Source organism: Callorhinus ursinus, unplaced genomic scaffold (genome assembly GCF_003265705.2).
Source record: "Callorhinus ursinus isolate GAN/ISIS: 27379988/994484 unplaced genomic scaffold, GSC_fseal_2.0 scaffold24, whole genome shotgun sequence".
NCBI classification, from domain to species: domain Eukaryota; kingdom Metazoa; phylum Chordata; class Mammalia; order Carnivora; family Otariidae; genus Callorhinus; species Callorhinus ursinus.
Genome location: NW_027397086.1, coordinates 17709849 through 17733153, shown reverse-complemented (window position 1 = coordinate 17733153; position 23305 = coordinate 17709849). Strand labels below are relative to the sequence as shown.

Here is a 23305-nt window from a genome sequence, read left to right as displayed (position 1 = left end):
CAGGTACTCCCCTGCAGAAGAGAAGCCGCACCCTAGCCCTCTAGGTCCCTAGTACTCGACTCAAACGGCCACCCACCGGCGGAGTAACGAAGCAGGGAGCAGCGTACGTACGTAGGGGCAGACTCGCCCACTACGCCGGACGCCGGCGGGAGACCGATTGTTACCGCAGAGCCCCGCGAGAGGGTGGGGTGGAATTGCCTTTCTTTCCCAGCGCTTGCGCAGAGAGCTGGTTTCCTGGGGCCAGGCCGGGGAGAGGTGGAAACTAGCGCCGAGCGCCAGGAGGCCCACTGCGTGCGCAGGCGCACTCAGAGATCTGCCGCTACCTCCGCCACCCATTCCCGGCAGGCCTGGGGGTGGGGAGTGGGGGCTGGGGCTCGAGGGACAGGGCTAAATGAGGCGACAAGCCCCGCCTCTCACTGTATGCTCGCTCCCGCTGCTGTTGCCGCCGCCTCTGCTCTAAGAAAGTCATGTTACCCAACACCGGGTAAGGGCATGGGGGCGTCGCGGGGTGGGGAGGGGAGAAGGGGAGGACTCGGCCGGGCTCAGTGCGCGGCTAGGTGGGGCCAGAGTGGATGGCTCGGGGGTCGCGGCCCTGGCGGTGGGAGAGCGAGCTCGGGAGTGCTGGTTCACGCTGGCCGCAGTGTTCCTGGAATCCGCGGTGACGCGTGAAAGTACCCCAGAGTTGTGTCTCTCAGGGTGGCAGCCACGTGCAAATCTCTCCCACAAGTAAAGGATCCAGAGTGGGTTACCCCGCCATCGCGGGGCGGACCCTATCTTGTGTTTTTGCGTTGTTTTGCTGAAGGTTTTGTAAGTTCTAGGTGAAAGGTCACTGTACCGCTAATGGTTCTTCACGTTTTCCGAACTCACACTTCTGAAATAATGACGGGGTGTTTAAAAAGTGACTTTCAAATTAGTAACAAATTAAACTATCTTAAACTATCTTAAATATCTTTTTCTCGGGTTCTCGGGGGCGGTTCACTTAAAAATTTTTGAAAAATACTGGTAAAATACACATAGCAGCATCTACCATCTTAACCATTTTTAAGTGTACAGTATATTCACATTGTCTGCAACCATTCTCCAGAACTTTTTCAACTTGCAAAAGAAACTCTGTACCCATTAACTCCTCCCTCTCCTCCTTTCCCTTTGGCCCCTGGCAACCACCATTCTACTTTGTTTCTGGTGTAAATGTCTTGAGCGGAGTGACTTGTCTGTTTTGTAATTTGCTTGAAACATACAGGCACGCGGCGAAAAAACTTAAAGTCCAAAAGGGTGTAAGGTAAAAAGTGAGTTTCCCCATCCCCCAACATTCAGTTTCCCAGTTACTCTCTCGTATGTTTCCAGAGATAGTCCGTGCGTTTATAAACGTTTGTACACCACCCTAAACACACACAGACACACTTTTTAAAATAGTAGCACTTTTTAAAATAGTAGCACACTCCCTTTTTATTTTTACATAATATGTCTTGGGACTCGCATACATTTTAGATATGTATATGCAGATATTTTCTTTTAGTGGTTACATGGTATTCTATTGATGTACCATTATTTGTCTAACCAGTCCCCTATCATTGGATACCAGATCATTTCTAGTTTTTTATTACTGCGTAATTGCTGCAGTGATTAAACTTGTATCCACTGTTTGCACATATTTGAGTGTGTCTTTGTGACACATTCTTGGAGGCGAAGTTCCTGGATGAAAAAGTATATGCACTCTACTTCGATGGCAAATATCCTTGGCGCTCCAAAATAAGTTGCACTCCCAAAAGATTGAATGAGAGATTTCCAATCTAACACGTTGGTAAACAACAAAATGTTTGGTAATAAAAATATTTGTTTTGATAATAAAAACCTAATTGAAAAAAATGGTACTTCATTACCGTTAAATTTTGCGTCACGAGTGAGGATGGGGATCTTTTTAAATGTTTAAAGCCCACATCAAGGAGCAGTTTTGACCCTTATAGGACATTTGGCAATATCTGGGGACATTTTTGGTTGTCATAATTGTGTATGCATGGGGGTATGTGCATCTTTCAAGCCCAGGAATGTTGGTAAATGTCCTGCAATGCACAGCGTAATCCCTTACAGTAAAGAATTATTTTGTCCAAAATGTCAGTTGTGCAGATTGAGAAATTCTGGTTTAAAGCCATCTGTGTATCTTTTTCTTTGCCTGGCTTACAGGATTCTTTTTTCATGGTCTTGATTTTGACTATACTATTTATCATGCAGAAACATGTTTTTATTGAGTCAGAGTTAGTCTTTTTTTTTTTTTTTAAAGATTTATTTATTTGAGAGAGAGAGCGCCAGAGAGAGAGAGAACACAAGCAGGGGGAGCAGCAGAGGGAGAGGGAGAAGAAGGCTCCCTGAGTAGGGAGCCTAACGTGGGCCTCGATCCCAGGACCCATGGGATCCTGACCTGAGCTGAAGGCAGCCAGTTTAACCGACTGAGCCACCCAGGTGCCCCATGTCAGAGTTAGTCTTAGGCTTTTGTGGTTTTGTGACAAACCTATAGGGCCATCTAAAAATAGGATTTTCTTTTGAATTGATAAGTATTCTTCTAGTATTTTTATTATTTTTATTACTTTTATTTTGCTTTTACTCAGATTTTTCATCCACCTCAGGTGAAATACTATTTTGCTTACTATTTTGGCATAGGAAGTGAGTTAGGAAGCCCTCTTCATTTTGGTTCAGATGGCTGAGTGTACAGTTGTACCAGTACTGTTGATTGACTAGTTAATCTTTCTTTCTGTTAGAATTCCACCTCTATCATACAACTGAAATCTTGTATGATAGGGGTCTGTTTCTGGATTTTCTTTTACTTTAGTCTGTCCATTCATGCACCACTAGTGAACTATTTTAATCGCTCTAGTTTTATAAAATGTTTAAATATCTGGGAAGGCTAGTTTCTGCCTCATTGGAATTTTTTTCAGAATTTTCCTGGTTATTCTTGGATTTTTATTTTTCCAAATGAACTTCAGAGTAACTTGTACAGTTTTTTTTAAAAAAGTGATTGCTTTTCTTTTCTTTATTTTTTTTTTAAGGTTTTATTTATTGATTTGACAGAGACACAGCAAGAGAGGGAACACAAGCAGGGGGAGTGGGAGAGAAGCAAGCTCCCCACGGAGCAGGGAGCCCAATTTGGGGCTCGATCCCAGGACACTGGGATCATGACCTGAACCAAAGGCAGACTCTTAACGACTGAGCCACCCAGGCGCCCCTTGCTTTTCTTTTTAAAAACAAATACTTCATCACACTTATTCTGATTTTGAGGTACCAGAGAAGTTTGGTAAATTGTAGTGTAGATTAACTCTACATTAGCAAGTTTTAGCTGTCCACCAATGGTACTGACAAATTTGGACTCTTTCTTACTTGCTTGCTTCCTATGGCTCTAAGGCTTTTGAGCTGGAGGGCGTTCCTTAGTAGGACAGTCCAGGGCTTCAGGTTAAGAGGAGAAACTGTCTTTGCCTTTCTTTTTGCCAATGCCTGAAACTCTTTGTGAGGAGAAAAATGTCCTTTATCCTACTGGGAATCAATCCAACTACACCAAAGGCAAAGGGACGAGACTTTTAAAGAAATAGTTGAGACATTTTCATCTCAATACTTACATTCAAAAAATCACTTTAATGTCTGTGAAGAAAGGAAAATTACACACACATACACATGATGTGTTTTTGTACATATATGTGTGTATATTTGTGTATTTTGGGGAAAAAAAAACTACAAGAAGGATAAGCCAGAAATAATTGAAGCTGGTTACCTACAGGTAAGAGATTGGACTTCTTCGTACATATTTATAAGGTTGTAACTTTTAAATCATGTACATGTTTTACAATATCCTTCACTAAAGATGAGAGAAAAGAGATAAACTAAAATGGAATGCAAACATTAACAAAGGAACTTAACTATGTATCCGGTGTATCTCAAATATACAGAGAAAAATAAATAATTCAAATAATTTGTAACAAGATTTTATTTAATAAAATCTTAAAAAAGAAACAAGAAAACAGGGCACCTGGGTGGCCCAGTCGGTTAAGTGTCTGTCTTCGGCTCAGGTCATGATCCTGGGGTACTGGGATTGAGCCCCGCATGGGGCTCCCTGCTCAGCGGGAAGCCTGCTTCTCCCTCTCCCTCTGCAGTTCCTCCTGCTTGTGCGCACGCTCTCTCTCTCAAAATAAATAAACAAAATCTTTTTTTAATTTTTTTATTATGTTAATCACCATACATTACATCATTAGTTCTTGATGTAGTGTTCCATGATTCATTGTTTGTGCATAACACCCAATGCTCCATGCAGAACGTGCCCTCCTTAATACCCATCACCAGGCTAACTCATCCCCCCACCCCCCTCCCCTAAACAAAATCTTTAAGAGAAAAGATTTTATTTACTTGAGATTGAGAGAGGAGGAGCAGAGGGAGAGAAACAAGCCAACTCCTTACTGAGCCCAATATGGTGCTTGATCTCAGGACCCTGAGATCATGACCTGAGCCGAAATCGAGTCAGGTGCTCAGCCGACTGAGCCACCCAGGCGCTCCAATTAAAAAAATTTTTAACGTAGTAATTTGTATGTCTTTAGAGGGATTTGGTCTAAAGACAGAAATGTTCAAGAAAACTTGAATTTAGTAGATTTATTATTGGTAGTGGTATTTGTGCAATAATTTGAATACTGTTACATTTTTATAGTATGTACCTTCCTCTTGTCTGCTTCCCGAACAGAAGAACAGATGAAGATCTTTACTTTCCCCTTTGCCTTGGGCAAGAGCATGTTACTGGGTTTTTTTTCATATCCCCTAACCTGGCTCTTGGTACTTTTGTCCTTTTTCTTGTCCAGAGCCCATCCTCGTCTCCCAGAACTGTTAAGGTCTTGGATTTCTTTAAAAAAATTTTTTTAAAGATTTATTTATATATATATATTTTTAAAGATTTTATTTATTTGTCAGTGAGAGAGCGAGCATGAGCACAAGCAGGGGAGCTGCAGGCAGAGGGAGAAGCAGGTCCCCCCCCCCCCCCCCTAAAGCACCCCGATGCTGGGACTCCATCCCATGACCTTGGGACTGTGACCCGAGCCAAAGGCAGACGCCCAACCGATGAGCTACCCAGGCGTCCCAAGATTTATTTATGTATTTTAGGGAGAGAGAGAGAGAGAGTGTGTGCACAAGTGGGAAGAGGGGCAAACAGAGGAGAGAGCATCCTCCAGTAGACTTCCCACTGAGTGTGGAGCCCTCAATCTCACAACCCTGAGATCATGACCTGAGTCGAAATCAAGACTTGGATGCTTAACCAACTGAGCCACCTGGGCATCCCAAGGTCTGGGATTTCTGTTTGTCACATTAATGCAGAAATTTTAACGTGTAAATAGCTTACAATGTCTAAAGTAAATAAAATTTCACCATTCCCTCAAACAATGCAAGGACCTAGAAAAGTTAAAACTCTAATCACTCTGTTTTTAATTTATGTTATTCTAACAATATATTTTAATTCTTTGTGCAAATATTGTATTATTACTAATTATTATTATAAATTTGTAGATTTCTGTACTTAATTTACCAGTACTTTTTTTGTTTCCATTTTTTTGTTTTGTTTTAGTATTTTTGTGGGTTTTTATTAATTAACATATAATATATTATTTGTTTCAGGGGTACAGGTCTGTGATTCATCAGTCTTACACAATTCACAGTGCTCACCATAGCACATACCGTCCCCAATGTCCATCACCCAGCCACCCCATCCCTCCCACCCCCCTCCACTCCAGCAACCCTCAGTTTGTTTCCTGATATTAAGAGTTTCTTATGGTTTATCTTTCTCTCTGGTTTCCTCTTGTTTCATTTTTCCCTCCCTTCCCCTAATATCCTCTGCTTGTTTCTCAAATTCCTCAGATCAGTGAGATCATATGATATTTGTCTTTCTCTGGTTGACTTATTTCGCTTAGCATAATACCCTCTAGTTCCATCCACATCATTGCAAATGGCAAGAGTTCATTTGTTTTGATGGCTGCATAATATTCCATTGTATATATATATACCACATCTTCTTTATCCATTCATCTGTCAGTGGACATCTGGGCTCTTTCCATAGTTTGGCTATTGTGGACAGTGCTGCTATAAACATTGGGATGCAGGTGCCCCTTCAGATCACTGTATTTGTATCTTTTTTTTTTTTTTAAAGATTTTACTTATTTATTTGACACACAGAGAGAGCGAGATCCAGAGGGAGAGAGAGAGAGGGAGAGAGCACGAGCAGGGGGAGCGGCAGGCAGAGGGAGAAGCGGGCTTCCTGCATGAGCAGGGGGCCCGACGTGGGGCTCGATCCCAGGACCCTGGGATCATGGCCTGAGCTGAAGGCAGCGGCTTAACCAACTGAGCCACCCAGGCGCCCCTGTATTTGTATCTTTGGGGTAAATACCCAATAGTGCAATTGCCTGGTCATAGGGTAGCTCTATTTTCAACATTTTGAGGAACCTCCATACTGTTTTCCAGAGTGGCTGCACCAGCTTGCATTCCCACCAACAGTGTAGGAGGATTCCCCTTTCTCCGCATCCTCACCAACATCTGTCCTTTCCTGAGTTTTTAATTTTAGCCATTCTGACTGGTGTGAGGTGGTATCTCATTGAGGTTTTGATTTGGATTTCCATGATGCCCAGTGATGTTGAGCACTTTCTCATGTGTCTGTTGTCCATTTCGATGTCTTCTTTTTTTTTTTTCCCCTCATTTCTTGATTGGATTATTTGTTCTTTGGGTGTTGAGTTTGATAAGTTCTTTGTAGCTTTTGGAGACTAGCCCTTTATCTGATATGTCATTTGCAAATATCTTCTCCCATTCTGTCAGTTTTCTTTTGGTTTTGTTGACTGTTTCCTTTGTTGTGCAAAAGCTTTTTATCTTAATGAAGTCCCAATAGTTCATTTTGCCCTTGCTTCCCTTGCCTTTGGCGATGTTTCTAGGAAAAAGTTGCTGCGGCTGAGGTGGAAGAGATTGCTGCCTGCTTTCTCCTCAAGGATTTTGATGGATTCCTATCTCACATTTAGGTCTTTCATCCATTTTGAGTCTTTTTGTGTGTGTGGTGTAAGGAAATGGTCGTTTCATTCTTCTGCATGTGGCTGTCCAATTTTCCCAACTCCATTTGTTGAAATGACTGTCTTTTTTCCACTGGACATTCTTTCCTGCTTTGTCGAAGATTAGTTGACCATAGAGTTGAGGGTCCATTTCTGGGCTCTGTATTCTGTTCCATTGATCTATGTGTCTGTTTTTGTGCCAGTACCATATACTGTCTTGGTGATTACTTTGTAATAGAGCTTGAAGTCTGGAATTGTGATGCCACCAGCTGTGCTTTTCTTTTTCAACATTCCTCTGGCTATTTGGGGTCTTTTCTGGTTCCATACAAATTTTAGGATTATTTGTTCCATTTCTTTGAAAAAAGTTGATGGTATTTTGATAGGGATTGCATTAAAGGTGTAGATTACTCTAGGTAGCATAGACATTTTCACAATATTTGTTCTTCCAATCCATGAGCATGGAACGTTTTTCCATGTCTTTGTCTTCCTCAGTTTCTTTCATGAGTATTCTATAGTTTTCTGCGTGCAGATCCTTTGCCTCTTTGGTTAGATTTATTCCTAGGTATCTTATGCTTTTGGATGCAATTGTAAATGGAGTCAACTCCTTAATTTCTCTTTCTTCTGTCTTGTTGTTAGTGTGTAGGAATGCAACTGATTTCTGTGTATTGATTTTATATCCTGTCACTTTTCTGAATTCCTGTATGAATTCTAGCAGTTTTGGGGTGGAGTCTTTTGGGTTTTCCACATAAAGTATCATATCATCTGCAAAAAGTGAGTTTCACTTCTTTGCCAATTTGGACGCATTTGATTTCTTTTTGTTGTCTGACTGCTGAGGCTAGGACTTCTAGTACTGTGTTGAATAGCAGTGGTGATAGTGGACATCCCTGCTGTGTTCCTGACCTTAGGGGAAAAGCTCTCAGTTTTTCCCCATTGAGTATGATATTTGCTGTGGGTTTTTCATAGATGGCTTTTATGATATTGAGGTATGTACCCCCTATCCCTACACTGTGAAGAGTTTTAATCAAGAAAGGATGCTGAAGGGGTGCCTGGGTGGCTCATTTGGTTAAGCAACTGCCTTTGGCTCAGGTCATGATCTTGGGGTCCTGGGATTGAGCCCCGCATTGGGCTTCCTGCTCAGCAGGAAGCCTGCTTCTCCCTCTCCCACTCCCCCTGCTTGTGTTCCCTCTCACGCCGTCTCTCTCTCTCTCTCTGTCAATTAAATAAATAAATAAATAAAATCTTAAAAAAAAAGGATGCTGTACTTTGTTAAATGCTTTTTCTGCATCTATTGAGAGGATCATATGGTTCTTGCTCTTTCTTTTATTAATGTGTTGTATCACATTGATTTGCGGATGTGGAACCAACCTTGCAGCCCAGGAATAAATCCCACTTGGTTGTGGTCAATAAGCCTTTTAATGTACTGTTGGATCCTATTGGCTAGTATTTTGGTGAGAATTTTTGCATCCATGTTCATCAGGGATATTAGTCTGTAGTTCTCCTTTTTGATGGGGTGTTTGTCTGGTTTTGGGATCGTATTTTTGGTTTTTATGTCTTCTTGCACTTCAGATCTCCCATCTGGGAACATTTCTTCTTTTAATAAGTAAGGCATGAGAAGGAAAAAAAAATCTGTGGATTGAAGTCAAAGAAACAATGTTGTCATTGTTTGCAGTTGATATGATTATATAGAAAACCAAAATAATGTATAACTAAAGTCTTAGATTTAATAAGAGTTTGACAAATATTCAGGATACAAAGTTTGTTCTTTTTTTTTTTTTAAAGATTTTATTTATTTGACAGCACAAGCACAGGGAGCGACAGGCAGAGGGAGAGGGAGAAGCAGGCTCCCGACTGAGCAGGGAGCCCGATGCGGGGGCCCCCAGGACCCTGGAATCATGACCCGAGCCAAAAGCAGATGCTTAACAATTGAGCCACCCAGGCGCCCCAGACAAGCTGATTCTAAAATAATGTGTGGAAAAGCAAAGGTCCAAGCATAGCCAAGAAACTCTTAAGGAAGAACAAACTGAAAATACTTGCCTTACCAGTTATTAAGACTGATAAAGCTAGGGGCGTCTGGGTGGCTCAGTTGGTTAAGCAACTGCCTTCGGCTCAGGTCATGATCTCAGAGTCCTGGGATTCAGCCCCACATCGGGCTCCCTGCTCGGCAGGAAGCCTGCTTCTCCCTTTCCCACTCCCCCTGCTTGTGTTCCCTCTCTCACTGTCTCTCTCTCTGTCAAATAAATAAATAAAATCTTTAAAAAAAAAGACTGATAAAGCTATTACACTTAAGATGGTGCAATCCATGTGGACCAATGGGACAGAAGAGAAAGCCTAGAAACTGCTCTATATTTATGGAGACTCATCTTGACAAAGCTAAAATTGAAGATCTGTAGGAAAGATGGGCTTTTCAGACTGGGACAGTTGATTGTCCATATTGGAAAAAAATGTAATTGGATCCCTATTTCATTTCATACATAAAAGTTAATTCTAGGTACATTAAAGACTAAAATTTAAAAGATAAACCATAAAATTTTTGAAAGACAAATTAATACAGTTGTGGTTAGGGAAGGATTTTTCTTTTAATCCAAAAACATTGGCTGTAAAAGAAAAGTTTCATAAATTCTACGTGAAAATAAAGAATTTCTGTTCATCAAAAGATATTATAGGGGCGCCTCTGTGGCTCAGTCAGTTATGCATCTGAGGTCATGATCTCGGGGTCATGAGTTGGAGCCCCATGTTGGCTCCCTGCTCAGTGGGGAGTCGACTTCTGCCTCTCCCTCTGCCCCTCCCTCCACTCATGCTTTTTCTCTCTCTTAAATAAATATAATCTTAAAAAAAAAGATAGTATAAAGATAGTGAAAAGGCAAGCCACAAATGAGAAGATATTTTAAGTATATATGATTTATAGATACATGTAATGCATATATTTGAATATGTAAATTTATATGAATGTATATTTACATAAGTGAATACTTTTTAAAATCAATTATTTATTTGAGAGAGAGAGCACAAGCAGGGGGAGGGGCAGAGGGAGAAGCAGACTCCCCACAGAGCAGGGAGCCCAACATGGGGCTCAATCCCAGGACCTTGGAATCATGACCTGAGCTGAAGGCAGACACATAACCGACTGAGCCATCCAGGCATCCCCATACATGAATACTTTTTTGGTGAAGTTTATTTTTAGCAATCTCTGTACCCAGCGTGGGGCTTGAACTTATGACCCCAAGATTAAGAGTGTCATGCTCTTCTAACAGAACCAGACAGGTCCCCCAATATATAAATACTTACATAGTTTATATGTAGTATATAACTTATATTTACATATTTATAACATTTAATTTATACAGTTTTAAATATATATGATTTATGGATCATTAAGAATATTAAGATGAACAAAACAATAGAAATTACACAGAAAAAGAACATGACTGTTAACATATGAAAGTATTTTTAGCCTTATTAGTAATCAGGGAAATCTAAGTTGAAACAACACTGAGATACCATTTCATATCTACCAAATTGGTACAAATTTTAAACATCTAACATTAAGTATTGGGGAAGCGTGGAGCTATGGGAACTTTCATATATTGCTGCTAGTAGGACTATTAACTGCTTTGCAAAGAGGTTTGGCATTATTTGGAAAAGTTGAACTTCAATGTGTGTTTCAGTTACCTGTTGCCGTTTAACAAATGACTCCAAAGCATAATGGTTTAAACAACAGTGATTTTTTTTTTTTTATTATCCACAGTTGTGGGTAAACTGGATTCTTCTGCTCTGTATACTCTAAGCTGAGTTCATTCATATGGTTGCATTTAGCTGAGTCTTTGGCTGGGGCTGAAACATCCTAGACAGCCTCTCACCCTCCAGGGCCTCTCTCACTTGACTGGTCATCATTTGGTAATCTGTCCCACTTTGTATCATGGCATCTGGGTACCAAGAGAGAGACAGTGGAAGCTGCCAGCCATCTTACAGTATGGGGTTGAAAATCTCAGAATATCACTTCCATCACATTATATTGCTCAAAAAAAGTCATAAAGCTAACCCAGACTCAAGGGGAGAGGAAAAATACATTCTTCCTCTTGATGGAAGGAATGCCAAAGGATTTGTGGCCATGTTTGATCTATAACAGTACCCTATAATCCAGCAGTTTCATCAGAAGGTATATATGCCTTAGAGAAATTCTTGCACCTGTGACTGGAAAAAGTGAACAAGAATATTTTTTTCAAAGATTTCATTTATCTGAGAGAGAGAGTGCGTGAGAGAGAGAGAGATCATGAGCAGAGGGGAGGGGTAGAGGGAGAAGCAGACTCCCTGCTGAGCAGGGAGCCTGATGCAGGATTCTATCCCAGGACCCTGGGATCATGACCTGAGGCAAAGGGAAACACTTAACTGGCTGAGCCACCCAGAACAGGAATATTTTTAGCAATATTGTTCATAATAGAAAAAAAAGAGGGATGCCTGGGTGGCTCAGTGGGTTAAAGGTCTGCCCTCGGCTCAGGTCATGATTCCAGGGTCCTAGGATTGAGCCCCATGTTGGGCTCCCTGCTCAGCAGGGAGTCAGCTTCTTTCTCTCCCTGTGCCCCTCCCCCTGCTTGTGTATGCTCTCTCTCTCTCTCTCTCTATCTCAAATAAATAAATAAAATCTTAAAAAAAGAAAACTGGAAACCATCACCCAAATGTATAAATAGTAGAATGAATAAATAATTTATAGTATGTTCATATGTAGATATTATGTATTAATTAAAATAAATGTAGCTATCTGCACCAACATGGATAAATCTCCACACTATTTTGTAAAAAAGCAAATTGTACAGTAACATACTATATGAATCCATTATATAAAGTTCAAATTTAAGCAAAAATTAAACGTGTTTTTTTTAAGTAATTTATATGCCCAACATGAGGCTTGAACTCCTGACCCCAAGGTCAAGAGTTGCATGCTCTATTGGTTGAACCAGCCACACACCCCAGGCAAGCTTTTCCTGTAAAGGGCCAGATAGCAAATATTTTAGGCTTCATGGGCGAGAGGCAAAATTGGAGGTAGTATGTAGGCATGAGATGTATATATGACATATATAAGTATATACATGTACTTGAGCCATATGTATAACAAGAGAGAAACCAATTTCCACAATATTTTTTATGAGTGAAGTTCAAAATAGGTGCAATTTTTTGGCAATACAATGAGAAGAATGAAATTCTTTTTTGGGGGGAAGAGAGAGGGTTTATTAGTTTCCTAGGGCTGCTATAACAAAGTACCACAAATTGAGTGGCTGCAAATAAATTAATTCTCTTACAGTTCCGGAGGCTAGATGTCTAAAATCAGGGCGTCACCTGGGCCATTCTCCCTCTGAAATTCTGGGTAGAATTCTTCCTTGCCTCTTCCACAGTGTGAGAAAGCTTCTGGTGACATCCAGCAGTCCTTGGCATTCTTAGCTTGCATCACTCCAATCTCTGCCTTTGTCATCACATGGTATTCTTATATATGGGTCTTCATGTAGTCTTCCCTCCTCATTTCCAGTCCTACTGGATTGAGGGCCCACCCGACGCCAATATGACCTCATCGTATCTAATGACATCTGCAACAATCCTGTTTCCAAATAAGGTCACATTCTGAGGTACTAGAGGTTAGGACTTCAGCATATCCTTTTGGTAGATAAAATTCAATACACAGCAGGGAGGTAATGCTTGGCTTCATTGGGGTTCAAAATTAGTGTTCCCTGGGCACCTGGGTGGTTCAGTGGTTAAGCATCTGCCTTCAGTTCAGGTCATGATCCCAGGGTCCTGGGTTTGAGCCCTGGGTCAGCCTCCCTGCTCAATGGGGAGCCTGCTTCTCCCTCTCCCTCTGCTGCTGTTCTGCCTACTTGTGTTCTCTCTCTGTCCCTCTGTTAAATAAATAAATAAAATCTTAAAAAAAATTAATGTTTCCTATCATCAAATTGATCATAAATACTCATCTGTAAACTATTCCTTTTTTTTAAGATTCTATTTACTTATTTATTTGAGAGAGTGAGAATGAGAGAGAGAGCACATGAGAGGGGGGAGGGTCCGAGGGAGAAGCAGACTCCCCGCCAAGCAGGGAGCCCGATGCGGGACTCGATTCCGGGACTCCAGGATCATGACCTGAGCCAAAGGCAGACGCTTAACCGACTGAGCCACCCAGGCGCCCTGTAAACTATTCTTAGCTTTAGGACTATACACAAATAGATGGAGGGTCCGATTTGGCTCTTGGCTTAGGCATAGATGTGTTGGCATTGGGAATAGTAAAAAACAGGGGCATGAGTAATCATATGTAAACTAGTTGTTACTTTGTGGGGTAGGAGAGGAAGAAGGAGGATAGAATTAGAGGAATAGACTGGTGCTTCTGGAATGTTGGTAATACTCTGTTCCTCTTCACCTCTTCTCCACTCCCTTCTTTCCTACCAAAATAATTATTTCTTATTTTAAAACCCTTCCCCATGTTCACTTCTGACCTTTTCTAGAGTGTAAATCCTATAGATCTTGGCAGAGACCTTATGTTCTTTTTTGCTAACAAGTCTGTTTATCTGGCTACTGTCCCCTTTTCTCTTTGCCATTGTCACTTTCACTGTATTCTCTTTATCCTTCTCCTTCGACAAGCTTTTTTTTTTTTAAAGATTTTATTTATTTATTTGAGAGAGAGAATGAGAGATAGAGAGCATGAGAGGGAAGAGGGTCAGAGGGAGAAGCAGACTCCCCATCGAGCAGGGAGCCCGATGCGGGACTCAATCCCAGGACTCCAGGACCATGACCTGAGCCGAAGGCAGTCGCTTAACCAGCTGAGCCACCCAGGCGCCCTTTTTTTTTTTTTTTTTTAAGTAGGCTCTACACCCAGCAGGCAGCCCAACATGGGGCTTGAACTCACAACCCTGAGATTTAAGACCTGAGCTGAGATCAGAAGTCAGATGCTTAACCAACTGAGCCACCCAGGCGCCCCACCACAATCAATTTTAAAACCTTTTCATCATCTTGAAGAGAGACCCCACACCTCTCAGCTATCAAATCCTACCCCTGCACCCCTAGGCAACCACTATCCTTGTGTCTCAATAAATTTGCCTATTCTGGACATTTCATATAAATGCAATCATACAATGTATGGTCTTTTGTGACTGGCTTCTTTCACTTTGCATAATGTTTTCAAGGTTCATCCATGTAGCATGGATCAGTACTTCCTTTTTATTGTTGAATATATTTCACTGTATAGATATACTGCAATTTATTTATCCACTCATCAGTTGATAGACATTTACATTTTTCCCAATCTGGCTACTATAAGCAATGATGAGCATCTGTTATGCAATGATTTGCTTTTAGATAATTTCTTTTAAGTGGTATGTATTCATTGTAGAAAATTTGAAAAAGCCTGAAAAGTATAAAGAATGTGATAAAATTTATTCATAATCGTGTCACTCAAAATAAGCTTTGTTAACACTTTTTCTGTGGGGAAAAAATACATGTGTGTATAGTTTATTAATTCCTCATTTCTTGTTAAGATTTACTTTTTATCTGGGGGCGCCTGGGTGGCTCAGTCAGTTAAGCGACTGCCTTCAGCTCAGGCCATGATGGCAGGGACCTGGGGTCGAGCCCCATGTCGGCCTTCCTGCTCGGCAGGGGAGCCTGCTTCTCCCTTGCACGCCACCCCCCTGCCCTGCTCATAACTCTTTCTTTCACTCATTCTGTCTTTCAAATAAATGAATAAAATCTTTAAAAAAAAAAAAACGGTTTACTTTTTATCTAGCCAGATTTTGTTTGCCAAATCAGAACAAGACTGGCCAACTGCAGTTGTAATAATTTATAAATCATTGTGCAATGGCAGTATCACAGAGCTATTAGCTTTCAGGGAGGGAGGGAGGAAGGAATGGAGAAAGTTTGTTTTTATGTTTTTAAAGATTTTATTTATTTGAGAGAGAGCATGAGCGGGGATGGGGTGCGGAGCAGAGGGAGAGGAAGAACAGGGAGCCCGTCTTGGGCTTGATCCCAGGACCCGAGACCACCACCTGAGCTGAAGGCAGATGCTCAACTGACTGAGCCACCCAGGTGCCCCGGTTTAGAGAAGATTTTATTTGTTTATTTATTTTATTTATTTATTTTAAAGATTTTATTTATTTGTTAGAGAGAGTGGGACCACGAGCAGGGGGGTGAGGGGCAGAGGGAGAAGCAGACTCCCCACCAAGCAGGGAGCCCGATGCAGGGCTCCATCCCAGGACCCTGAGGTCATGACCTGAGCCAAAGGCAGATGCTTAACCAACTGAGCCACCCAGGCGCCCCTAGGGAAAATTTTAGAGGAGGAAACATATATATTGTGAAAATATGCAGAAGTTCCTGTTCCTAATAAGTAAATGAAACATTGAGGTTTCTTATAAGGTCATTATTTGTTCTGTCGTAGGAGGCTAGCAGGATGTACAGTTTTTATCACAGGTGCAAGCCGTGGCATCGGTAAAGCTATTGCATTGAAAGCAGCACGGGACGGAGCAAACATTGTCATTGCTGCGAAGACCACCCATGTAAACCCCAAACTTCCAGGCACAATCTTTACTGCTGCTGAAGAGAGTGAGTGAATGGGATGATGCCATTTCATGAAATGTTTTAACCATGGTTTCGATACGTAGAGAATTTGCTGGAGAGTTTAATTCTAGCTATTTGAAAGCTACTCTAAAAATAATTTTATCTGGTTAAAGAAATATTTTGTCACCTTAGGGCAGTGATTTAGGAACTGTTTTTTTTTCCCAGCACTTTTGTATGGTATGAGAGACTCCCCTTAAAAATCATGTCTCTTGAGGGCAGTGGTTCTTGGATCTGTGCAAAGAATGGGGGAGTGGAAATGAGAGGTAGATGATGTGAACACTTTGAAAAGTTCTCCATGTTATTTATTCTCTGTGCCATTTGAAACTCATTATCTTTATACTTGCAGTTCACAAATAACTATTGAGTGCTTCTATTCAAGGCATTGTGCTAGGCACGATATCAGGAGGGAGGGCTTAAAATTCAACTTCAGTGAATATTGCCAGTTTTGTTAGTCATGTTAATAGCATTGTAATAGCATTATGGTTATGTTAGGGGAACATATATGAGGTATTTATGAATGAGATGATGCCTGAGATTTGTTTTAAAATACTCGCCAGCCAAAAACAGGATTGGGGGTAGAAAAATTAAACAGCTGGCAGAGCATTAACAATCATTGAAGATAGGTGATAGATTCATCGTAGTTTATTATACTATTCTTTATATTTTTGTCTATTTCTTGAATTTTTTCATAATGAAGGTTTTTTAAATTCTTTTTTTTCTTTTTAATAGAATTTTTTTAAATTACCTTTTTTTTTTTAAATATTTATTTATTTATTTTAGAGAGAGAGCATGCATGTGCACTCAAGAGTGGTGGGTCGGGGGGAGAATCCTCAAGTAGACTCCCTGCTGAGTACTGAGCCCAAGCAGGGCTCAGTCCCATGACCCCAGCTGAAACCAAGAGCTGGACGCTCAACCAGCTGAGCCACCCAGGCGCTTCTCCCCCGCTCCCTACCCACACTTTTTTTGTTTTTTAATAGAGTTGGTCTCTCTACTTGGAAGCTGGATGTCGGTTTGTCTGTCCTACTGTAGGGTGGAGCCACTAGTAGTTACAAGAACATAGTTATTTATATTGATTTTCTGAAAATAGGGTACTTATTTCTTTTGATTCATATCAGAATGAAAAGTTTAGTATTTGAATGTCTCAATGCTTTTTTGTTTGTTTATCGTTTGTAGTTGAAGCAGCTGGAGGAAAGGCCTTGCCATGCGCTGTTGATGTGAGAGATGAACAGCAAATCAGTAATGCAGTGGAGAAAGCAGTGGAGCGATTTGGAGGTAGTGCCTTAATTCTGAAATAATTATTGAATATTGTAACTATAATTTGTTTTTTTTTTTAGGTTTTATTTATTTATTTGACAGAGAGAGACACAGCGAGAGAGGTAACACAAGCAGGGGGAGTGGGAGAGGGAGAAACAGGCTTCCCGCTGAGCAGAGAGCCTGATGTGGGGTTCGACCCCAGGACCCTGGGATCATGACCTGAGCCGAAGGCAGACGCTTAATAACTGTAATTTGAATTAAAAAAATTTTTGTAAATTTCCTAAGTCTCTGGAGTATAACCAGATATGAGTATTCATTTATGTAGAAACGCAGCTTAAAACCATCAGATGACTTTTTTATTGTTAAAAGTTATTTTGAATGATATAGCACATCTATAAAGTTAGGCCCTTGACAATCTTATATCTAACTAGTTTCCCAGATCGCATCCTCTTGCCTCTCCTCAATTAATGTAGCCATCATTTGATGACTTTTGATATTTATTGGATTAAGTATAGCTAACTTACTGGCATTCAGGATATTTCACATTCTGATCTCAACAGACTTTTTTTGGTTCCGTCGTTTTTCTATGCCCCAGTATAAACACTTTATTCTTTCCCAAATAGTTTACTTCCAAATCCTTGCCTTGAAGTTTTTGCCTCTTAACTTTTTCTCTTCCCCATCCTGAGGCTTCTCCAGGGCCCACCTTTCTATCTCCAGTCCTACCTGAAATCCTCCCTTCTCTGTATCTTTTGAAATCCCACCTTTCTGTGGTTAAATCTCATCTCCTTCATGAAGCCAATTTCCTCACCATGCCAACCAATTAGAAGTGTATTTTTCCTTCTCTGAATTCCAAAACATTCCTTTGATCCTTATCTTGTACTACGTTATTTTTTTTTTTAAGATTAATTTTATCTTAGAGATAGAGAGAGTGGGGGTGGGGGGAGCAGAGGGCAAGAATCTCAGGTAGACTCCCCACCGAGCATGGAGCCTGACACCGAGTTCGACCTCACAGCCCTGAGATCATGACCTGAGCCTAAACCAAGAGTGGGACACTTAACCAACTGAGCCCCTTGGGTGCCTCTGTTGTACTACTTTAGATCTTAGTATTTTTTTTTCCTCAATTAGTTCATAAACTCCTAGAAGGCAGATGTTAGAGGTTGAGCTAAAGCTTTGATGGTATTATAGCAAGGCACCTGGCCATGTCCAAATCCTGCCCAAACCATTACCACGCTTCCCTACTCCCCCCATAATATTCCAGAGACTGTATATATGTACATGTAAAAGATAATGACCAATGGGAAGAAAGGTAGTATTTTATTGTTAGCATGGCTTATGCTTATAACCTTCAGTGCCAAGCACTATGTTATAAAGGACTGGAGCACAGAGTTTAATTTTCAATTAAGAGGATATGTTTTCAATACCTTTGAGGGGAAAAAAAAATCTTCCAGTATATTTTGCTACTTTTTTTTTAAGATTTATTTATCTGAGAGTGAGAGAGAAAGTTTGTGCTCGTGTGGACGCAGTGAGGAGGGACAGAGGAAGAGGGAGAGAGAAACCGAAGCGGACTCCCGCTGAGCGCACAGCCCGGCACGGGCTCAATCTCATAACCCCGAGATCAGACTGAGCCAAAACCAAGTCGGATGCTCAAAGGACTTCACCACCCAGGCCCTGCCCCTGCTTTATTTGAGAGAGGCATCTGAAACACTTTTATCTTCTTGATAAATTTACAGATTGGCAATGGAGTTACCTCTATTTTGAAGTCTTTCTTAAGATTTCCTTTCCTTCTCCTTAGTATCCACTTGGATGTATTTCAGGTTTTTTGCTTTCCTTTTACCCATCAGTTTCTGCTTTCCTGGCGTAACAATGCACAATGAAGAGGGAACTCTGTTATACTCAGCTGCCACTCTCTCATAATTATTAAGGATGCCACCTTTATAAGAGATGATTCATAAGCTGCTCCTTTTTTTTTTTTCTTTCCCTCTGTACTCTTTTTCCACAAAGATGCCAAGCTTTTATTTTTTGTTTGTTTGGTTTTAGTTCCATACTGTGGTTCCTACTATTGTGGCCTTCTGTTTTGGAATTCTGTAGGCCTTTGAATTCTGCCTTTTGGGAAAACTTTACCTTTTCCTGATATTTCTCTCTGCTAGAGAATTGTCCTTTTAACAAAGTTGTTAATGCTTTCAAACCTGTACCCTCAGGGTTCTCTGCCACAGGGTGCTCCCTATCACCTTGCCTTCCTTCACCTTCAGAGTTTTCCAGGCCTGAGTAAATTATGCTATTTCATAAACTACAGAATCATTCTTTCCTGCTAACTTTTTTTTTCAGCGGGTATATATATATATATATGGATACACACACACACACACACACACACACACACACACACACACACACCTGCTTGTGCATTATTTTTCACTATTATTCCCTGATCCATTTTAATTTGGGCCATCTGAGTTTGAAATTTTAACCTACCTCTTAATTGAAGCTATTTTTTTCTTTATCACTGGCAAGTCAAACATAATTTACCATGTCAGTATATCCTCATTTCTCATCTACTTTCTTTGCTTTTGGGCCCAGAAGTTTGCTCTGCTAACATACTTGTCACTTGTTATCACATAGTGAGAGAGATAAAGTCAATAAAGTCTGAATTTGCTTAAGGAATCTATTGATTGGATCAGCCCTTACTAGCTTCATCTCTCTGAAGAGGGTGATTCTACACAGGGTGGTGTATATACCAATCAGCCCAGCCTCTCACTCAGACCTTCTTTCAATTCGCTTTGCTCCCACCTGGCTTCTTTAGTGAGTATCATCTTTCTTACCTCATAGGCCCTAGCAGAGTGCCTTATGTGGCATAGCCACTTGCTGATTATCTTTCAGTGATGTGGCTGAGCAGCTCATAGCTTTGTGGATTGACAAGTATGTCCTAGATTTTAAAAATTCTTTTCACAGGTCTTTGCCTTGTGAAGGCAACCATCATTACGTTCATCCTAGAAGGTTGGTAGTCACAGGGTCTAGAACTTGTCTCAGATATATGGATGACTTACTTGAGTTTTATTATAATGAAGCTATAAAATGTAATATGGTTGAATCCAAAGTTATCCTAAGGACGCATTTTAAGAAAACATTAGCAACACAGAGTTTATTAAAAAAAAAAAAAAAGAATATAGAAACTGAGGAATGAGGATGTGATCAAGATTTTATGCTACTATATATGAAGAAAAGGTGCTTATGACTAAAATGTTTTAGTGAGTATAATAGCCTTATTTAAGACATTATCCACATACTGTGAGAGAGGGGCATAATAAAGAGGGTAACAAAAAATGTCTGTTGCAACAGTCTAAGCCGGCAGTAGTAGAAGTTGTGATGATTCTATTTAACTGAATATTAAGTGCCCTTTAAAAGGAATTATGAATCATGTAGAACCAGAGAAGTGTTTAAGATACTTTTGTATTTTACGATTTTCATTTAACATTACTTAACTAAACTTGTAAACAAGATATGTTACATATAGAGGGACTGGACAGAATGTACATAATCATTATTCTAGGTTAATTTTGTGTATGAATTACTAAAACAAACTTGATATACTTTGATGATTTGCCTAGAATTGAAAATTCACTCTAGGTCTTTTCTCCTTCCCCAGTTCCCAAGACCAGGAAAGACCTCTTTTATTAAAGTAAGGCTCTTAGAAGGGAGACTAGTGAGCTTGGAAGGAGGGCCTTGGAAAGATGCTAGAGAGAAGGGAAAACTTTAAGGCAGTTAACCTGAGGTTCATGGAGACAAAGAGGGAAGACTGGGAGGTAAGAGAACAAATAGGAATGGAAGCTACAAACCCCTGAGGACCAAGCCGCCTTGTAGTTTCACGTGGAGCTCTGGCGATTGGCCTTCTCCATTGTGCCAGTGAAAATCATTTGGGTGTTTTGACACAGCTATCAAGTCTTGCATTGGTGTATTGTCAGTCATTTAACCTAAAAGAGGTATTTGTGAACCAACTTAGGGTCCAACTATATAGACTAAATGTTTTTATTTCTTTTTGTTGTAAAGTTTAAATTACATTAATGGGAAGTTGATTATTTGAAAACAGGAATTGATATTTTGGTGAATAATGCCAGTGCTATTAGCTTGACCAACACATTGGAAACACCTACAAAAAGAGTGGATTTGATGATGAATGTCAACACCAGAGGCACCTTTCTGACGTAAGTTACAGTGGTTGGGGAGAACCTTGCAATGTGTTCTCAGAGAACTAGTTGTAAATAGATTTGAACCAGATTAGCAATACAGTTTAAAACCTAGGAAGTTGTTATAAAGGCCTAAAAAGTGCTCCAAGTCAATAAATGATATTTTAAATAGTTTTATTCAGAGCTCCCTTTCTCTGTGAACCTAATAAAGTCTAAAGTATAGCTCCAGCATTTTCAGACATTTGTATGAATAAATAGATACATGCATGCCAATTCTTATTATTCAAATCAGCAATAGTCTTTCCTTTCTCTGAAAAACACTGGTTAGAGTTATGTAAATCATAGGAAGCTCATTAGGAATCACATTTTTTTCCATTTTTATTAAGTTTTTTAATTTTAATTCCAGTATAGTTAACATAAGTGTTACATTAGTTTCAGGTGTCTGTGGATCCCATTTTAATGTAACAAAAGGTTAATGCTATCTGGGGGAATACAGAATACAGAATGAAACCAAATGTAGTCGTGATCTGTTCTGGATCGGTCAGACAGTCCACTCTTGTTTGTCCATTTTTTATCTGTTTATTTATTTATTTATTTTAAAGATTTTATTTAGTTATTTAACAGAGAGAGACACAGCAAGAGAGGGAACACAAGCAGGGGGAGTGGGAGAGGGAGAAGCAGGCTTCCCCGCAGAGCAGGGAGCCTGAAGCGGGGCTCGATCCCAGGACCCTGGGATCATGACCTGAGCCGAAGGCAGACGCCTAACGACTGAGCCATCCAGGAGCCCCTTTTATCTGTTTATTTACCCTCAGGTCTATCACTTTTTCATGTGGGTGTAAAGAGAGATAGCATAGAACTTGTTTGTCGCCTCACATGTATCTTATACGTATGTGCCTTATGGTTATACATAAAATCGGTTAAGACCAATTAGGGACCTTGGGCTTTGGAGTTAGACTCCCTTGAGTATGTGCTATCTCATGACTTTGTGCAAGTAACTTAACTTCTTGCAGATTCTCTTTCCTTATTTGTAAAGTGGGGATGTGAAGTATGTTGTAGGATTGGTCGTGAGAGTTAAATATAAAATTTGTTGTTAATCTGGAACTTTTCTCTTAGAGATACATTTTGTTGGGTCTGCAAAACTGGGCCCTGACCCTGTAAAACAATGTTTCTATTAGCTCCTTTATTAGCTCAGAGTTTTATTAGTTACACATATGAAAAAGATCAGATTTACACAAAAATCCAGATTTCTGGCTTCTCTTGAAATCGGAAAATCTGGGGCGCCTGGGTGGCTCAGTTGGTTAAGCAACTGCCTTCGGCTTGGGTCATGATCCTGGGGTCCCGGGATCGAGTCCCGCATCGGGCTCCCTGCTCAGCAGGGAGTCTGCTTCTCCCTCTGACCCTCTTCCCTCTCATGCTCTCTATCTCTCATTCTCTCTCTCTCAAATAAATAAATAAAATCTTTAAAAAAAAAAAAAAAAGAAATTGGAAAATCTGGTCACAGCATACCCGTATGGCAACAGTTAGTTGCTGTAGCTGAGTGGCAGAGTGTCAACTGCCTCATTAAGAGACATTAGCCTTGGCCTTTTGTTACATTACGGTGTGATTCATAGACACCTGAAACTGAGGACAGGCTAAAAGGTTGCCATTTTTATCTTGTGTGCTTGCCCTGCTATTTTTCTTAAAGAGGGAAGTAAAATATTTCTCATACCCATGTGTCTGTCTGAAGTGGGAAAATGAGACATATGCCAAGAGAGCCATATGTTCAAGTAAAATTAGTGAGAGCCTACTTCTTTATAGATGTGGAGCATATTTCTATTAATTCAGTATGTAAAGTACATCTCTATTGAATGGAAACCACAGTGAGTCAAACCATGGTAAGAACTATGGCAAACACAGAAAAAACTGGGTGAAAAACTTACATAGAAAAAGGACTAAGACTTCAATAGGATTTGTGTTTATTTTCAAATAAAACAAGCAGTACTGCTCTGTGTTACAGTCATGTGTTACATGAAGAAATTATCTGGGCCTCAAGATCTTTTACAGATGGTAACTTGTGAAAGAATTTTGATTAAATATAAACACTCATTTAAACAAGCATTTAAAAATATAAACCTAAGCAGGAATACTGTTGCTCAGCATGTTGAATTAAGGCTTAGAGGGACACGATTTGTGAAAAGTTAAATCATTTGTGGCAGTTTCGATTGTAGATGATGAAGCCAAGGATATAAATATTCTACTCACCAA

General features: G+C 40.3%; 1 protein-coding gene across 2 annotated transcripts in view; it reads left to right on the top strand.

Moving 5' to 3' along the window:
* Window positions 1-297: 297 nt before the first annotated feature.
* HSDL2 (hydroxysteroid dehydrogenase like 2) overlaps window positions 298-23305 on the top strand; it is a 63095-nt gene continuing 40087 nt past the window's right edge. For both annotated transcript variants that reach the window (XM_025888353.2, XM_073876536.1), the window contains exons 1-4: window positions 298-484; window positions 15448-15611; window positions 16800-16898; window positions 20965-21079. In XM_025888353.2, coding sequence (XP_025744138.1) covers window positions 468-484; window positions 15448-15611; window positions 16800-16898; window positions 20965-21079 — 395 coding nt within the window. In that variant the 5' untranslated portion in view covers window positions 298-467. The remainder of the gene's footprint in view (window positions 485-15447; window positions 15612-16799; window positions 16899-20964; window positions 21080-23305) is intronic.